Genomic DNA, 19421 nt, shown 5'->3' with positions numbered 1-19421 from the left:
ATCTGTACATCGCATAAAGTCACTCGAGCTAAAGGCCATATCGTCACAATCAACTCTTCACCCACTGTTTTGGAAAAAGAGCACTGGTAATAACAGAGAAATTGCTCAACTCCTCTCATTATAAAAAGCACTATAAAGTACTAAATTAATATTTACATATGTAATTATAGTAATGACAACAAAAATAACGACAACAACAGCAAAAATGGGGGGGGGGTAGAATAAAATAATAAATAACAACAACTATAATAACAATTATCATCATCATCATCATCATCATCATCATCATCATCATCATCATCATCATCATCACCAGCATCATCATCACCAGCAACAGCAGCAGTATCATCATAATCATCATCATTGTTGTTGTTAGCACTAAAAAAAACATTGAAAAGAATTGAATTTTATGAAATCACCATCGTCAACGTTGTTTTGGCATCTCGTTTCCTTTTCGATGCGACCTTAAATATATTATTATTTTTACTGTTACGGCAGATTGTCTGACACTTGTTTCTGATTCTGGTTATTTGATTTATGAGCAGATTGACGGATTAAAATTCACAAAATAGGTCACAAAATACAGAGAAATATGGACGTGCTGCATAAAATTAATCCCATGTAACCTTGCTTTAGTATTTTGTTGTGTGTGTTAGTTTGGAATGGGGAGGGGGGGGGGGCGGATTGTCTTTGGGCGTTTTCTTTTTCTCTTTTGCTACTTTTGCTACTTTTGTTTTTGTTTTCACTTTAGGATTTTGTTCTGTTTTAGTTGGGGGGTTTTCTTTTACCTTAAGGCTGATAATGCTATTCTGCTATCATGGGATCTTAGCACGTTCCCTATCTTTGCACCTCACCGCGTAAATTTCCCCCTTTATTTCAGTTACTTACAACAAAGAAACATACTACCTTTATCGTATCGATATCTAATAACTATTAAATGTCAGGTTTTTAAGACCTTCTGAGAGGTGCATGCATTGTCTATTATTTTATTACTGATCTAAGCTGTGGCGTTAACACCCCATACCTTAAATCTATCTTGATGAGCTCCGCTTCACTTCCACCACCCCCAACCCCTCTTCATTGAAAAAAATCCGCCTTGCCCATGTTCAGTTGTTGAAGGTATCATTTTGACGAAAGCATTGTTTAACGTCATGCCCCTGATAATGAATTATTCTATACGGTGTAAGGGATTATTTTCAAAACCTGTCTTCTTTTACGTAGCTTTTTTTAGCGCCACTCGTTTTGACTGCTCGAGAAATGTCCAATTTGAACGTCTTGAATTAAATCGAAGAAGGGGCTATGTAAATACTGTGTCTATGTTTTAAGAAGAACAGAAACATAGACATGAACACAAAGAAGACAGACAGACAGACAGACAGACAGACAGACAGACAGACAGACAGACAGACAGAGGAGGAGGAACTTGGAAGCGGTTGGGGGACAAGTAGAAAGAGAAAACAGAAAGATAAAGAAAAGAGAAATAGGGGGAGGGAGAGCAGAGAGAGACAGCGGAAAGGTGAGAGAGAGGGGGAACAGAGAAGGAACACAGACAGACAGACAGACAGACAAATGGACAAACAGACATAAGAGAGGGAGAGAGAGAGAGAGAGAGAGAGAGAGAGAGAGAGAGAGAGAGAGAGAGAGAGAGAGAGAGAGAGAGAGAGCTGTGTACCGACTACAGGGATCAGCTACAATAAATTCCAGAATGCAGTTTACACTTCCACCTGGTTGAATTTACGGTCTGTGAAGTTGCCCGATAGGAACTCCTGTAAGGCTTTTAATTAGCAGCAGACCCTAGAGTCTTTGAAATTGTTCGATATCCCTGTGACCCCAAGGTAGCAAGGTCAGTAGGTTATATTATACAAGACAAAGAGACCAGTTCCTGAATAGGCGTGAATGAACAATGATTCTCTTTGGCAGCGAGAACAATGGTCTACTTTGGTAACTCAAGTCTTACATGCTGGTGGCAGCCTCGAGTTCAGGCCAAAACTATCCATGGATTCATTATTTCTGTGGGGTGTCTGAACAAACCAGATCAGAAATATCCCCTCGAGAGGTTTAGTCAAGTTGCTGTTTACAGTCTTCTTACGACATGCGTCCTTTCGTAACGACCTAACTTAACACTGAGGTGAACTCTTCTGAACATATTATGATAGATACAAGAGGTAATTAATCCTGTCAGCTTGCAAAAGCAGAAAAGGGGGGGGGGGTGAAGGTCGAAGAGACAGCTCTGACGTCCTCATGTTTTGATCTTTCCCTGTGTACATATTGACTTTTTCCTTTCATCTGACTGATACGCTCAGAATAATGTATACTATTACAATGCCCCAGAACATACCATAATTCCCCTATCAGGTTAAGAATTTCGCGTAAATTCAACGTTTTCTTGAGTTTCCTTAATTGTTTACATTTCACGCCTACTTCATAATTTGGTTTTCATATAAGAAATAAAAGAGTGTGTGCCAGTCCCTCACTTATTTGTATTCCCAGTGTTATAGCTTTCATGACTTAGAACACGTGCAGCTCCTCTACTGTCAGACTTTGATCCTTCGGATCATTCTCTCAAAGCCAATGACATCTTGATACATTCTCTCAAACACTTGCAAAGACTAAAACTGCATACATAAAAATACGTTAACAGACTTGGCGTTTTGTGAACATTGTAAAGGGTTTTAGGAAAGTGTTTATAGATTTGTTTTAGTAAAGGTTTTACGGCGCTCGCAACTGCATAAGGCCATATGAGCGCCAGAAGAGTAGAGGTGTTACAAGAGAGTAACCAACATAAAAAAGAAGAAGGGGAGATAAAGACGATAGATGTTTGATAGGAAAGAAGACGCAAACCACACCAGAGCGCCCGCCCACCTCCCACGATTATAGCTTTGCCATTTGACCGAAAATTTTATAGACTCCCCCCCACCCCCAACACGAAAAAAAGCAAATCCAAAGAAAAAAAAAACGTTTAGCACTATTAGCCGTCCATCTTACAAATAAAACAGTTTTTTGAGGAAAGGCTTTTGATTGATAGAACTAATGTATTCCAAATTTTGATACTGAACTTGAATTAATTGTCTTAATAAGTCAAGAAAAATTGGCTTGCGTCCAACAATAATCTACCAATGTGTTCTTTTTGTCTTTGTTAATAGTGTGAAATTCTAGATATTGTGCGAGCTCATGTGACCTTATGCAGTTGTGAGCGCCGTAAAGCCTCTAGTAAAAGTGGCTATATCGCGTATCCATTGTCCCAAGAGCCAGATTTGAAAGCAGTGCTATGGTGTAACTTTCGTAATTTTTTATGTCGCCGGTAAGGCAAACAAAATTCCTCTCGATTTGTTGGTACGCCTTCGAAAAAAAAATGCTGCTGGTGTTATTTTAGTTTCAAAGCCTCAAAGTCTAACTCGAGGAGAATGGAGGTACTCTATACAGATGTATCAGTTTTTAAATGGACGGCCTGCAGTAAGTTAAAGGCGAACGCTGCTTATTCGGCCCTGCTCCACGTTTTTGTAAACTCAAAGAATAACGAATATTTTTAAAAATCGATACTAAACTAAACATGTTGCGAACAGAATCCTGAAAAAGGTGTATACATAAATATACATGTACTGGCTTCCGGTTGTTGTTTTTTATTCACTCTGACACCTAAGGCATACTAAAGTGAAAAAAAAATGATTCCGCCATCAATTGCACCCCAAATAAACATGACGCCATAGATTCTATTCACCTTTGCCTATCCAGAAATCTGGCTCCTCGCAGGAGCTCAACATAAATTTTGCAACCAGCTTCCTTTACTCCTCACGTTACAGCTTTCCGTGGTGTGTCGCTTTGCTCACGACCAGTCCACTTTCTGATTAATTTACCTTCCTATCTCTGACTAAATCTGCCTTTCGGACTTACTCGTTTGCACCATGCATTGCAAGATATCTTGGCTACTCTCTTTTGCAAAAATAACCCTATGCGCCAAAACAGGTTTTTAACCTGCTTGTGCGATCCTTTCCTGACATTATATCAAGAGTGTTGAGAGCACTGACAACATCATGACACTGACTGGGCTAAATGATACGGGACGCATGACGCAACTAGCGACAGCAAGCAATAGCGGATCATTACCCGTCGGCCTCTGAGCTCTAATATGAAGCCTTCAGTATCCTGTCATCTAGTGTCGAACTTTTTTTCGGTGTTAACAGAATTCGTATCTTCGGCACTGTCTCCATACACGAGTTAGTAACTTAATCAAAACTACTGTGTCCATTTTGCCCATTGTTCCTTCTAGAAATAATCTTAATGGGTCTGGTAAATCCCCTACCCCTCACCCACCCAACACACAAACACACAGGTTTATTATGAGTGGGTCAAGTTGGTCAAACCCTCTCCCTTAAAGACGACTCGCTTTTTAGGGGGCAGGTTGGGGGGGGGGGGATAATCTATCGTGCAAGACATACATCTATACAGGTCTTGGCATTTACCGTGCGAGGAAAAAGTCACGTGTTTGTGGCAGATTAGTGTCAAAGGAACCCCCCGTCGCCATATGGACCGACTGTACAATTTAACAAGGCTGAATGTTCCGTTGCCTTAACACAAACTCTGTTCCTACAGGCATGACTGCGGCAGGTATTGATTCGTGAATTGATCTCGCCTGTTTTGTGTTCCCTACCTTGTCAGTGGAAACACATAACATTTTGATGTTTTCGCTCTAGCCGTCACGAGTTTGTGACCCAAATGATTATGGAGTGGGAAAGAAATCTTCATCTGCCCGCTGGGATGCATTTGTCCACTCAGACTGAGTTACATAAGTTACTCTGTCTGTCTGTCTGTCTGTCTGACTGTCTGTCAATCTCTCATTCTTTCTCTCACATTCTCTCTCTCTCTCTCTCTTTCTCTCTCTCTCTCTCTCTCTCTCTCTCTCTCTCTACTCCTTTCCCTCCGTCTCTCACCCTCTCTCTCTCTCTCTTTATGTCTCTCTCTTCCTCTCTCTTTCTCTCTCTATATCTCTCTCTGTGTCACTCTGTGTCTCTCTGTGTCTCTGTCTCTCTCTTTCTTTTTCTTTTTCTCTCTATCTCTCTCCCTTTCTCTCTCCCCTCTCTCTTTCTCTCTCTCTCTCTCTATCTCTCTGTGTCTCTCTGTGTCGCTCTGTGTCTCTGTCTCTCTCTTTCTTTTTCTTTCTCTCTCTATCTCTCTCCATCTCTCTCCATCTCTCTTTTGCTCCCGTTCCAGGAGTCTTGTTTTTTTTTTTCCTAGCTGTGGTTTTTCTCTGCTTCACCTGTCACATATCAAGTTCAAGGCAGCTCCATCAAAGCATGATTAAACTAATTCAACTGCAAACCCTTTGATCAATGGCTGAGGAAACTTATCTTTTTGAACTGAAATTACATTGTTCGATTGGCGTTTAAAAGCTTAATTTTGAGGTCAATGCCTCGTAAAAATCATTTCCCTTCTTTTTCTAATCACTGTCTGTCAAATGCATGCAATAAATTACAGGCCAAGGGCTCTTAATTCAGACATACTTCATTAACCTTTTATCGGATTATCAATCCAGATGTGACCTTGGAGAGAGGCGGTTTTTCCAGAGCTTAATGCAATCACTGATAACATATTTAGCATCATTGTGCTTGGAAAATCCAGCTTTGTAAAGCTAATTTCACTCTTGCGGTCCTGATGATGCCCCCCCCCCTCTCTCTCTCTCTCTCTCTCTCTCTCTCTCTCTCTCTCTCTCTCTCTCTCTCTCTCTCTCTCTCTCTCTCTCTCTCTCTCTTTCTCTCCTTTCAAAACGAAAAAAGACATTCCTTGTAGACAGTGGTTTTTCGCTGGATTTCGAAACTCCATAGATCTAGTCAATGTCAAATTCAGTAACTCAGTATGGCAAAACAAATTGTAACTCTCGATGTATTTATGCGTATGGCCGACTCCAATACTGTTTACTTTCTCACTCTAGCTATGTCTCTGGCACTTATTTACCCTTTTCAGTTTAATGCCTTCCACCACCAACACACCTACAAATGCTCAACTACTTTGAGGAACCTGAGGTATGAAAAGAAAATGAACATCTTTATCTCTCTTTTTCTCTCTCCCTCTCTCCTTCTCTCCATCCCCTTCTCTCTCTCTCTCTCTCTCTCATCTTTTTAGAACAGTTCTGGTTTGTATTTTGTAGCGCTTTTTTTTAAATCTTAAAATAATAATACTACTCAATGAATTAAACTTGCAGACGAGCTCTTAATGTTCTCCAAAGAAAAATAACACAAATTATACAACAGTCTCAAAACCAGCTAGTGCCCAAAGGCCGGTACTGTGAACTAATCTTGGTTCTTTTGAAGAGAAACAGGCACATAACATAGGTCCATAAAGGAGTTCACTTTCACCAAAGTGGACGTCTACTGGAGCGGATCGTCAGGCCTACAAAGATATTATTTGTAAGGCAGCATGGTGAAATCAGGCGCTCGTCAAAATAATCAAAGTGAAGAAACTAGAATTTTTCCTCTGGTTTGTGAATTATTATCGAATTTTTGTTTTTAGGCCCAAAACCTTTTCATGCCCATTAAATAACATATTTCTGTGTGGATTTTTCTTTAAAACGTTGATTAAAGAAACAAAAAATTGAAATTTTCAGCTTTCACAGAATCACAAGCTAAGGAAATAACTCATCTTTGGCGCCCATTTTCTCACTAATTTTATATCTGAAACCAGGTGACCCCCACCTTCATTCGCAAATATCTCGACCTGTTCAAGATAAAAGGATTTTTTTTTACCCGAACCAAAACAAATGAACAAGCTTTAAGGTGGTACCAATAACTCTACGTGTCCCAAAATTAACGACAGCCTGATTCCTCCGCGTCCTTGCCAGTGGGGCAGAACCCTCACCAATGAGGTGTGTCCGAGGCAAGGGTATTGTTAACTGGGTGCAACCAGGAACTGGGACTGGGACAGAGACGTGAACACCGGGGGGGGGATGGGTGATGGGCTGGGGGAAATGGTGACAAGGGAGTGGAGGGTGAGTGGGTCGGAAAGGAACGTGGAAAAGGAACGTGGAAAAAAGTGAGTATTAGGGAGATAAGTGTACTGGGAAAAGGGATTTGGTTGGACGGATGGGTGGATATGAGAAGGAGATGTGAGCCGGGGTTGGGGGGTGGGGGTGGTAGGGGATTAGTTTTGAGTAAGGGGAGGGATATTGGGCAGAGGGTAAAATATAGGACCAAGGGTAGAGTATTGGGTAGAAGTTTAGCGTATTGGGCAGGGAGTAAAGTATTAGGGGGGGCATTGTATCGGACAGAAGTTAAAGTCACGGGTAGTATATTTACAGATATCGTGCATACGCTAGTGTGTGACGTAAAACCTCTGTCACGTTGTGTGATACGTCAAGATGCAATACGCAGAATGAGCAATGCTGTCAAAATAAACTGAAAATTGAACAAACTCCGTGTGTGTTACTTTGGTACATCCTGTTAATGACGATATGTGTGTGTGTTTGTGTGTATATGTGTATGTGTATATATATATATATATATATATATATATATATATATATATATATATATGTGTGTGTGTGTGTGTGTATGTGTGTGTGTGTGTGTGTGTGTGTGTGTGTGTGTGTGTGTTCGTATTATAATAATACTTGCATATAACCGGCGTCACTGGTGTAACTGTTAAAGGCTTTGCCGTCGCACGCAGATTGGTACCACGAAAGATCTCCTAAAGTCCAAGTTAAAGAACGGTAAAGGAGAGAAAGAAGGGAAACAGAAGAAGAAAAAGAAATACCCTCCTTCCACCGCAAGCATTATTGCTGTTCTCTGTATCAAATTGCTTTCAGCTCTCCAGGTTAGCGATATCTATAATACCTGTTATCGCAAGTTAAGACTTAGTATCAGCTTGAGAAGATATTATCACTGTAATAAAAAGGCTGTTCTGCACACTATCGTTCTCAAGCTGTCAAGATTACAGCCACAGCGTGTTTGCTTTATTTATTGTTGCGATAAGTTTTATGCATTAATGATATATGACACTCTCTGAGTGATACCTCTGAACAAAAATGGTGCCTTTTTTTTTCTTTTCTTTTTTTTTTACAGCTCTGACATTATTCTGGGACCAATTTACACAGTGTTAAGCTCGAAGAGCGGTATTGTCCGTTTAGCGAAATACGAAACGATCTTTTATTTTAATAGGGGATCGTGTGTTAGTTTAAGACAGTTAAAACAAACACTTTTGTTGCAACTCCAATAACGTTGCGGCCTTTGGGGGGGGGATGTTTAGTTTTTTTTGTTTTTTTTTTGTTTTTTTTTTGTTTTTTTGGTTCTTGTTGTTTTTTGGGGGGGATGGTTGTATTTCATTGTCAAGAGTGACTGACAGAGAACAGCTGACTCCTGGCCGACTGTTCTTACTATTTGCAAACAAAATAGAAACGTGCTACTACAACTGTCCCTACTTTTACTTTTTATTCGGAACTCGATTCGTTTTGTTCTTAACCTTTCTCTTTTCCTTCCTCATTATTCCTTTATGTCGAAAGCTCTTCCTCCCATCCTACTCTTCCCTATACCCCTTCCTCATAATCCATGTCAATTTCCCTCCTCCTATCCTCCTCCTCCTTCACCTTCTCCTCCCCCTTCTTATTCTCCTCTTCCTCCTCGTCCTCTTCTCCCCCCCCCCTCCTCCTCCTCCAGGTTCAAGTGTTAGCATATCGACGCTTTTCTTGAAGTCTGAAAATGACAGTGAAAGATCAGAGCAGCTGCTGAGTCAATGGAAAGTAGTATATTATATTGCATGAGAAGAAAGGAAGTAGTAAGAAAGGTTTTGAAAAATGGGTATTCCAATGTAAAGCGCATGGAGCTACTTTTTTGGAAATGCGCCATATAGATGTTATATATTAGTAGTGAAAGGCAACATGAACAATGAACCTCCAGCTTGGGTTTAGCGTCTTTTTCAGTTCTGTTTAGTCAGCAGAGTTCATTGCCCTTATTTATATTATACTTTGAGTCTTTTTTTCTTATAGGATTAGTATTTTATATCCTCGCCTGTAGACTTAGACAAAGATTATGCTCTCGTTTCTATATCTGTTCGTGTTGTAACTACCTCTAAATTTATTGACTACGTATTGAATTCACTTAACTCACCACGTCAATAATCAATCTGTGGCACAAATAACAAGTAATTACATTGTAGTGAAAATCCTGATCCAGATTGGGTAATCTTCCTTATATGTAGCTTATCTTGTTTATGAAGTATTGCAACAGAAGGCCAATGTGTCGACGTCCGTTCCCCTTGGTCGGGTCCATTTATATCACCTAGCACAGGAGTGAACCTATTTTGATGATGTCGTTTAAGTGTTCTACAAAATGTGTGATATATAACATACCCATGTAAATTACATAGGGTATGGTTGTATTTTGAGCTCTATTCGAATTTAAAAAGTAGTTTCACACTCGAACGCCTTGTCTTAGAGAGAGAGAGAGGTAATGTTCCGTACAAAAAGCTCTCTGCTCTTTACTAAACGTAGCCATGATCTCAGCAGGCAAACAAAATTTGAAAAATATAATATCTGCAGACTTCTGTTGATTTGTTAGACTGCTGTAGCTCGCAATATGGCGCGATTGTGGCAACTTTTACAGGTAGGCCTAATGCGAACTGGTGCGTCATGCTATGAAAATGGCGACAAGGTTGAAAATGGGTTGTTTTTTTAATGGGCTATATAGAGCAAAACCATTCAATGGACTTATCTAAAATAATATCAGAAAAATTCCTCTTAGCTTCCAAACATTATGTTCAAATCTGAAACGCAAAACTTCAGTATGGAGGAAGATATTTAAAAAACAAGTTGTAAAGTTTTTTTGGGATCACCCTGTACATCCCCTTTTTGCATTCTATAATTAATGAGTCCCCTGTTGGTTGCGTAGGATGAAACAAAGCTGAAGTACTGTCGTTACATCTCAGACCCGTCGCTAACAGAGACCCCATGTTGTTGTTTTTTAAAAGAGAAAAAAAAACCACCTTGAACAGTAAAACGAAAATTATAAAAGAATAAATTACCAGGCATTACAGGATGTTGTGCACATACATCAATTATCTAACACAAGTGTTCGTGTTCTGCTGTATTTTACTTATTCCCTATGGTCTGTGGTCCAGAAAGATTCCTGTAGATAGAAAAGAAAATGGTATTAAGGGCTAGGTCTGTCGGCATCTATTTTTGTCCTTCTCATGTAAGACAAGCAGGGTGCTCAATTTTTCTTTTTTTTTCTTCTTTGCTCCATTAATCCAGCAAATGGACACCAACGGGTAAAACAAAGGGTAGATGCAATACACCTTTGTGTTCCTTAAACCTTCTGCCAAAATAAAGAGTAATATGTCAAAGTATCTTTACTTTTCTGAGCATTTCGAAGTTGTCTTTCTGTAGCGTATACAATAATTAAGCATTTTTAAAGTTTTCAAATGGAGTGAGCGAACACTAGTATTTGTTCAGTTACCCTCTATCCTCTGTCCAGTCCTATAGTGGGACATTCTTAATTATTGATTGTTTGAGGTTTTATTTACAAAACCTGAAATCTCCATCATTCTAATATGGATGCGGTCTCTGAAAGGGTGACACTGAGCGCTGTTAGCTTTACCCCTTGGTCAGTCATGCAATAGATAGATAGATAGAGAGAGAGAGAGGGAGAGAGAGAGGGAGAGAGAGAGAGAGAGAGAGAGAGAGAGAGAGAGAGAGAGAGAGAAAGAGTGCTTCCTATGGAGTGATTTTTTTTAGACCTTGGTCTTTCTGTCCTTCACCTACATATAAGAACCAGTGTGCTGGCTGGTATGGGAGAAGGTACTTCACTATGCCAAATGGTACGGTAGGTGCGAGATTGTATTGTGATAAATACTGTAAGTAGTATTGTATTTCGTTTCCCATTGTCTGATCTGTAGCGTACCAATGGGAAAAGCGTATGAACATACAATGATATTCCAAACATGGTCCCTTGAACAATTAAGCTGCCAGTCCAAGGAGACACATAGTCAGCAGTAGAACAGTCCATGGGCTGTTGGTTAAAGGAAATAGATGTTAAAGAGGTAAAGGAACACTGAGAAGTAGGTACAGAGGGAAGCGTTGAGAGAGAGAGAGAGAGAGAGAGAGAGAGAGAGAGAGAGAGAGAGAGAGAGAGAGGGGGGGGGGGGGTGAGAGATGATGATGATGATGATGATGATGATGATGATGATGATGATGATGATGATGATGATGATGATGATGATGATGATGAGAAAAAGAATAAGGGGAAAAAAGATAGTGGACAGACAGACAGACAGACTGACAGACAGACAGACAGATAGACAGACAGACAGACAGTCAGACAGACAGACAGACAGACAGACAGACAGACAGACAGACAGACAGACAGACAGACAGACAGACAGACAGACAGACAGACAGACAGACAGACAGACAGACAGACAGACAGACAGACAGGGAAAAATGAAAAGGAGACACTGCTTTGACCTATATTATTCCTGAAAGAGTACTGGCACAGTCACAGTCTCTGATTTAGGAGTGGTGACACAAGGGGGTGAATTATGCTGGTTGTAATCATTCTTTTTGAAACAAAAAAAACGCATTGGAGCGCAGAAATTATACGTCGTTCAAGGTACCGGTGTACTTAAACTTGTAAAATCGCCCTCCGTGTACTTAAATTTGCCCCATTTATCGTTCGACAGTTGTACTAGATTATTCAAAAACATAAAACAACAGCAGGGCTTGGCGCCAGAATAATTCAACTAAATTTGACAAAACATGTTTGAAACATTAATAGTAGACAACTCCTTGTAGAATTGTATCGAATTACTTCTGTCTGTCCTGAAAACCGAACCTCACTACGAAAAATCAAAGACGTGTGCATCATGCACCAGGATGAGGCAACTGTGGAAAACTGAGACTTCTCTTAATTTGAAAAGTGCTGTTTGTTTCTCAAGAAGGGCGTGAAATCTGAGAACCTGATCTTGACGCACAATTTGTCGGTGATTGATGTCAGCTGTTATTGAATCGTAGTGCAGTTAACAGAGATACGCTAATTGAGCATCTTCCTGTTTCGCCAAATCTGCACAATGCCCATTGCCATTCTAGCCAAATTTGTCAGAATTCAGAATTTATGCTTATTCAGAACAGAACAACCGGATTTCTCAAGATCAATTTCCTTAGTTTTATCAGGGGCAGCCAATTATATCACCAGAATGTTAGGCCTACTCTTAAGAAAGCCGAATAGCCCTATCGCAAAAAGCGGTGGGGATTTATTTTTGTTCGGTCGCAATAATAATTATAATATAATTATAATAATAACAACAACAACAATAATAATAATAATAATAATAATAATAATAATAATAATAATAATAATAATAATACCAGTAATAGTAACAATAATAATAATAATAATAATAATAATAATAATAATAATAATAATAATAATGATAATAATAATAATGATAATAATAGGGCCCTATATTATTGATAATAATCATCATCATAACAAATAAAATAATAATAATAATTTTTTTAATTAAAAAAAAATAATAATAACAATAGTAATAAAAATGACAATTATTATACTAATAACAACAACAATAATAATAATAATAATAATAATAATGATGATAATAATAACATCAATAATAATAATAATAATAATAATAATAATATAACAAAAATAATCATAATCATAATCATATCATAATAAGACCAAGAGTAATCCCACTTATTGTTATGGTAGTTGTAATAATAATAATAATAATAATAATAATAATAATAATAATAATAATAATAATAATAACAATAATAATAATAATAATAATAATAATGATAACAATGATGATGATAAAAATAATAATAATAATAATAATAATAATAGTAATAATAATAATAATAATAATAATAATAATAATAATAATAATAATAACAACAACAATAATGATAACAATAATGATAATAAAAATACATATAATGATAATAAAAATAATAATTGCGATGACGATGATGATATAATATTGATAGAAATAAGAATAGTAATAATGATAATGACAATATGGTATCACGATGATATTAGTAGTAACAATCATTACGTCATAACATAATGATAATGATAGTACTGAAAACAATAACGATCGTCGAAGCAGTATACAATTTAAATAGCAACCACCTTATATAAGTTTATTTGGTAATACCAATCATAAATGAATTTGTTCTTTATTTCACCGACAGTGACTATTTGAAATAAAACAATATTATTGATTTATAAGAAGTTGAACAGTTTGGCTTTTCACTCAATTTTTTTCAAAAAAATTTGACTGAATTTTTTTTACATTTACGTTGTGGTTATTTCTAATATTGGCAAATGTGACGTACACCTGGTTGAATTTTATTTGTTCGAAATTTCATTAGAATTGTTCTGAAGTTGAACAAGTTCTTACTCTATAAATGTGTCCTTTTTTAGACATCTCTATTAAGTTTAGAGTTATCTTTTGAAAAGATGTCTTCTTCTTTTCTTCTCGTACCACTGCTATGCTAGAGTTCAGAATAAATGACTGTAAGATCTTCATCTCACAGCGCAGTTGATTTTTATGTACATGGTCTTTTATCTATGCAGAAAGTAAAATCATCATTCCGTACCGCACAGGCAACCACATGAAGTACTCTTAGTATTACCGAGATTCACTGGGTCTTAGAAACACCCGCTTAACGCAGTTTTAGCACATTAAATTTACAAATTTCCATCTAGGTGGGGAGAGAACATACCCTAATTAATAAGTCCAACACACCGTAGAGGTCCCGGTCGGTTCTGGTATTTTTGTGCAAAGTTCAATAAGCTTTATTATAATTTACCAGTGTTGGTCTTTCAATAAACTGCAAAAGTTTTTCTAAAGGTTATCTTTTGATTACATTTTTACTCTTATATCATTATGATTTTGGATATTTTACCCAGACAAAGGATTGAACTTTAAAGTGTGCTTTCATAGCCATAAATAAGCTCGAACAGGTTTAGATCTCTCACAACTTCTTAAGAAAGACATAATAAGTATAAGTTAAATATCTTTGTTTAGAAAAAAAAACAGTCCGTTGTAGCACAGCCTGTCGCTTGGCTTGGCATGTCCTAGTTTAATGTTTCACTAAAATTATCGCTGCTGTCATGCTCCTGTACCTCAGTAAATGGGGAGCTAGTCGATCAAAGATGTAACTGTTTAATAGAATGTGAAACTGATTTTTAATCGAATAATAGGTGGCCCAGTGGCGGCACCACTTATGGTACCCTATCTGAAAACAATGCCCTTGTTTGATAGGACTAAACAATGGCTTTTCTTTCTTTGTTTTCGAAATTCGTACGCAAAAGAGGTTAGAGTTTTGTAATTCTTTTTATGTAAGTAATCTGTGGTACTAACCATCTGAAGTCAAGATTGCGTGCAACTTTTTTTTAAATGTCACTCAGTTTCTTTTAACAGGTAGCACCCTCCAATTTGTATCTGACAGAAATGTGTTGTGTACTTCCATAATGGCCATGGACTCGTACACATGATGTGACATTTATGTACCTTGAGGTTATAAAATAGCCTAAAGTATAACTGAGGGTCATTGATGTATTGCTTTGCACAAATTCAACTGAAAGAAGTCACCTAATTTTTTTCGCGGCCAAATTCTTTAGCTTTTGTTGCTGCTGTTGTTGTTGTAGTTATTGTTGTTGTTGTTGTTGTTGTTTTGGTTTTTTAATTTGTTTTGTTTTATTTTTAGGAGTTTATTTTTTGTTTTTGTTTTTGTTTTAGTTTTGATTTTTTTGGGTCGTTTTGTTGGGCGGTTTTTCCCGGGGGAAGGGGGGGGGGGTTCGAATGTGCGCACACCATAAGGAAAAATATGCCAGGAAAGTGACTTTTAACGAAATTCAAGCCGGAAATTTAACTTATACACGAAAGATAATATAGCGCAGCCATGCATATATGTCACTCTTAAACGGTAATACTTTGTAAGCGCGACGCACGGAGGGGAAGAGGCGAACTCTAAATCAACTGGAAATGACCTTTGAACGTTTAGCTTTCGAACTTGAGCAAGCTGTTTGATAATAACATTGCAAAGTTAATGCGTTGCAGATAATCTCCAGAGTATTGTTGCGACTATAGGATTTAACGGAAAATCCGTGGCCCAATGGCGTCAACATATATGCCCTGACCGAGCAGACTGGGTGGAGCACGTCACAAAAGAAAGGTTTGCGACCCCTTTGTCATAATTTTACTCACGAAGATTTTATCGAGTATAAGTTAAGAGTTTGCCATGGCCTAACGCTGTTGGATCGTTATCTTAAACTAGAGAACCAGTAGCCTCATTGTTGTGTCTCTGGGTGACTCTGTAATCCCAGCGTCCCAGTATGACGCGCGAAAAACCCATTAATCTGATTACTCCCTATTATTTTCAAAAGTGGACACAGGAAACCCAAGCCCTGATCGGACAGACGCGTTTTCCCCTTTTGCCAAGATCTCTCGATTGACCAGCGGTCTGTATCGTGGCACACGGGCATGGCGCCGCCAATCTATCGATCCCAATCAACTTCGATTTTTTCCGATCGTGTTCGACAGAGCGAGTGCGAAGTTATGTCCCCTGACGTCACTGGAGTCATGTGGAGAAGGTACCGCCGGCGGCGTTCTCGCTCCGCTCTGGTCCGATGACGCGTCAAGTGCGACCGCACCGTAGCAGTGGCGACTGGCTCTACACAGTTGTCGGGAAGTCGGTGGATACCGTCATTCTTTATGCAAGCAAGAATAATCACGTGACCCACAAGTGGCGAATGAGCGGGAAAGTCTATTGTTTCTGAAAGGACCAATCGGGTATTATCGAACAGCCAGCCTTCACTGTCCGGATTTGCTATAAATTTGTAACTTTGCTAGTGGGGGCCAACATATTGAAAGATACTTTCCAACCAAGAACTTGAAGATCGTAAAGCTAAAGAAACATGAAACATCGATTAAAATTGCAATGGCAAGCTGTGGTATTGTATGTCTTGCTGTGGGCTCCTTCTGTTACATGGGCAGCGGGTAAGAAATGTTTGCCTTGCATTTTGTTTTGATCGTGTACGAAATAAGTTGTTTTGTTCTGCTTTGTTGTAGAAGTTTGTTGTTTTTCTACTCTTATAAAGCATAACAGCTTACTCCATGTGAGTTACAGAATTTGAAGATTTTCTTTCTTTTTATTTTGTTATTTTAGGATTTTTGTGGTGTAAGACAACCTACATTCTTTGACGTACATCCTCTGAAGGTAAACCGTCTTACAATGTAGTTTGATTAATTTTGTTTTCATTTATTTGTTGTTGGGTTTTTTTCAACTGAGAACTGGAAAACAAAACACTTTTGTGTTCCGTGGGTGATATTTGCAGAACATGATACCGTTTAGAGAGCTCTTTTGCCGCAATTTCTGCAAAGAACATTTTACCTGTCTTCAAGTAAGTTTGTGGGGTTTCTATTCTAGCTGCACTATTTGGTTTTGTTTTGCTTGTTTTTTTATGTCCCAAAGGTGGTGGGTAGTAGGTTTGGGGAACGATTTAGGTGGATTACACCCATAAACAGAAAGAACTGATCCGTGCATTGTGTTTGTCGGACTATGGCACTCTAGTTTTGCAACTTTGTGTTTTAAGTGTTGTTGTCCCATACAAAAATACCGAACGTTTTATTATGATATGTCCTCTATACTCAAAACAGAACTCACGGGTTAACATAACAAATTGCTGTACTCTGGAATTGTGACTTATCTTTGTGTGGCCTGTCAAATGAAACAAGCTTTTTTGTTTCTTTACTTTTACTTTTACTTTTTTATCTTCTGTTGCCGTTAAGTGTCGAGGGGAGATGCAGTTTTCTATGGTAGGCAAATTCCACAGTTCTTTGTTTGAGAACAGATAAAAAAGAATAATACTGTAACATTATGATAAAATAACGTAGGTATCACAATGGCCTTTTACACCTCACTATTTTACCCCTCCCCCCCCTCCCCCCGATTTTCCCCTTTATACTACCCCCTCACCCTAAAAAAACGGGCATTTTACAATGCCCCAACTTCTTCCATTCCTTACTGACGTGGTGTTTACCGGCTTAGAAGGCATAGATGGCTGTCTACAATCTGCACTACTAATCTTTTTAGAAGAAAACCTGTGGAGACAATGGTTCAAAGGATGATATAATACTCTGCTACTGGTAGATTCTTATCTCCCTGGCAAAGCGGAACCACACATGGTCGTTACGGGGCGGTTGACTCATCCTGAGAGCGATTTCCCCTATTGTGCTCAGCTAAATCCATGGGGGGCATTCTCTCAACCCCCTCTCCCCATTACCCCTGCACCATTGCCCTGCCTTCCCTCCCTAAAAAAAGAAAACACCCAAAGCCATATCCGGGATAGACGTCTATTACTCGGCTGATTCAAAATGCGATACAACACGAGACTGTGCCTGTTTTTGGGTACCGGTATCAAAATACATTCTCCGCAGTGAGTGTATGACTCACAGAGCTAAGGCAAAACGTCTGAGATATCGGCACTACATATTTTTCCCTGCAATTTTTTTTTGTCGTGCCGGTATTTTTTTTTTAAATTGTTTTTGGGTGTTTTACGGAACAAACATTTCCGTAAAAGAAAATTCACTTTTATTAGTTTAGCTCTCCTGCAGTCTGTTCATCCCCGTTCTGAGAATAACTTGCTTAATTAACGCGTTATGTTGATATATTTAAATCTTTGTCAACTGTTAGCTAATGACGCATTTGACATGCATACCAATACACGTTCTGTCGTGTAATACAGTGTACGTGTTTATATGATCTTTGTTACAGATTTTGAGAGTATCATTTTACTTAATAGAACTCTTTTTATTTATTTGCTCAGATCTTTTTTAAGATGTTTCATCAGGACTTTATATAACGTCAGGTGAGCTTTGGTGGGCTTTGGGGGGGGGGGGGGGTTTAAGAGCCGAATTTCAACAGACGAATCACGACTATGCAAACAGGAGTTGCAGCAAGACGACAGAGAGAAACAGCAGACCGGCGTCTGACACAAAAGTTCGATTCCTGTGTGGGGGAGAATTTTTATTAACTATCTCCGTCTTTCTGCTGAGATATTGCCTCCCTCTCAGCCCAGATTGGCCCTGACAGGCAGGGTAGGAGCCTGCTTCAGATAAGATCTAAAATTGTCTCGATGGAGACGTAAAAAAAACAACTATATTCAGATCTAGATTATGAACATTGGGCTGGTAAGAAATTAGTAGTGGATATGTGAAACTGGGATCGTAGAATGTTCAGGACAACAATTTACTTTCAGCTACATGACATGTTCGTTTACGTAATGTAGGATCTGGCAGGAGTTGTTGCAAAATCGTATCCTGTTTTTTATGCTAGCCTGCAACCAGGACAGAGCTAGAATTATACATATTCCAGCTGAGTAAGTGTACCGCATTAAAGTATAGGCCATGGGAGCTTTCTTTTTGCATTTGTCAATATTTTCCACGAAAATTTATAAAACACCTGTTCTCCCCCTCGCCCTCCTCTAAAAAAAAACCCAGACAAACTCACACACACACACACACACACACACACACACACACACACACACACACGCGCGCGGGCCACACCACACACTCACACACACACACGCGCGCCACACACACACACACACACACACACACACACACACACACGCGCGCAACATGAACTTCAACAAGTACTTGGTATACACACATTGACACAAACTTAAGAACAAACAAAGTCAAACTGATAGACAAACATGTAAACATCAACATGCAATAACATAGATACATGTATTATACTGGTTCAATCACAAAACCTTACAAACATGCGACAAGTAAGATAATTGTTGCAACTTTTCCAATATCTTTTCCAATAAATTAAAGCATGTTTTGCGTAAGTTTACTATTATCTGGTCAATCCCTAGCAACTGTGGCACAAAGAACGATAGTAAATATATTACTGACTGTAATTATTTTACACCTCAAATGAATTCATTCCATTCCTTGAGCTTTTAAAGTTTCAGTAAGAGTTTCACGGCACCTGCAACACACAGAGGTCATATACGTGCCGAAGAATAGAGATGTTACTAAGAGAGCAATATATACCAAAAAAGAAAAGAAATAAAGAAATAAAAAGGAAGAAATATGAAAGAGGAGGAAAGATAAGGATGATTGATGTTTGATAGGAAAGAAGAAGCAAACCACGCCAGAGCACCTGTCAACATCCCACCCACCCTCAGCCGCAGCGTCGCCCTCAGTTGGAGGGACGAGAGGGGAGGTGGGAATACCAGGTACATAATCCTATCAAATTTGAAAGGTATATATCGATTCACCAGTTATTTCCCGTGAATTAATGGGGGGTTTTTCCCATGACAACATGACCATTCTTCAAATCTAATATGATATCAATCTCTCTCTCTCTCTCTCTCTCTCTCTCTCTCTCT

General features: G+C 38.6%; 1 protein-coding gene across 1 annotated transcript in view; it reads left to right on the top strand.

Moving 5' to 3' along the window:
* Nucleotides 1-15868: 15868 nt before the first annotated feature.
* Nucleotides 15869-19421, top strand: part of LOC101849256 (fibrocystin-L) — a gene marked incomplete in the record, with an annotated part of 72819 nt that continues 69266 nt past the window's right edge. Inside the window, 1 exon segment of the mRNA XM_013087159.1 lies at nucleotides 15869-16011. Coding sequence (XP_012942613.1) covers nucleotides 15930-16011 — 82 coding nt within the window.

This window comes from Aplysia californica, unplaced genomic scaffold (assembly GCF_000002075.1).
Source record: "Aplysia californica isolate F4 #8 unplaced genomic scaffold, AplCal3.0 scaffold00002, whole genome shotgun sequence".
NCBI classification, from domain to species: Eukaryota; Metazoa; Mollusca; class Gastropoda; order Aplysiida; family Aplysiidae; genus Aplysia; species Aplysia californica.
The sequence above is the reverse complement of the archived record's forward strand: the minus strand, read 5'-3'. Positions and strand labels throughout refer to the sequence as shown.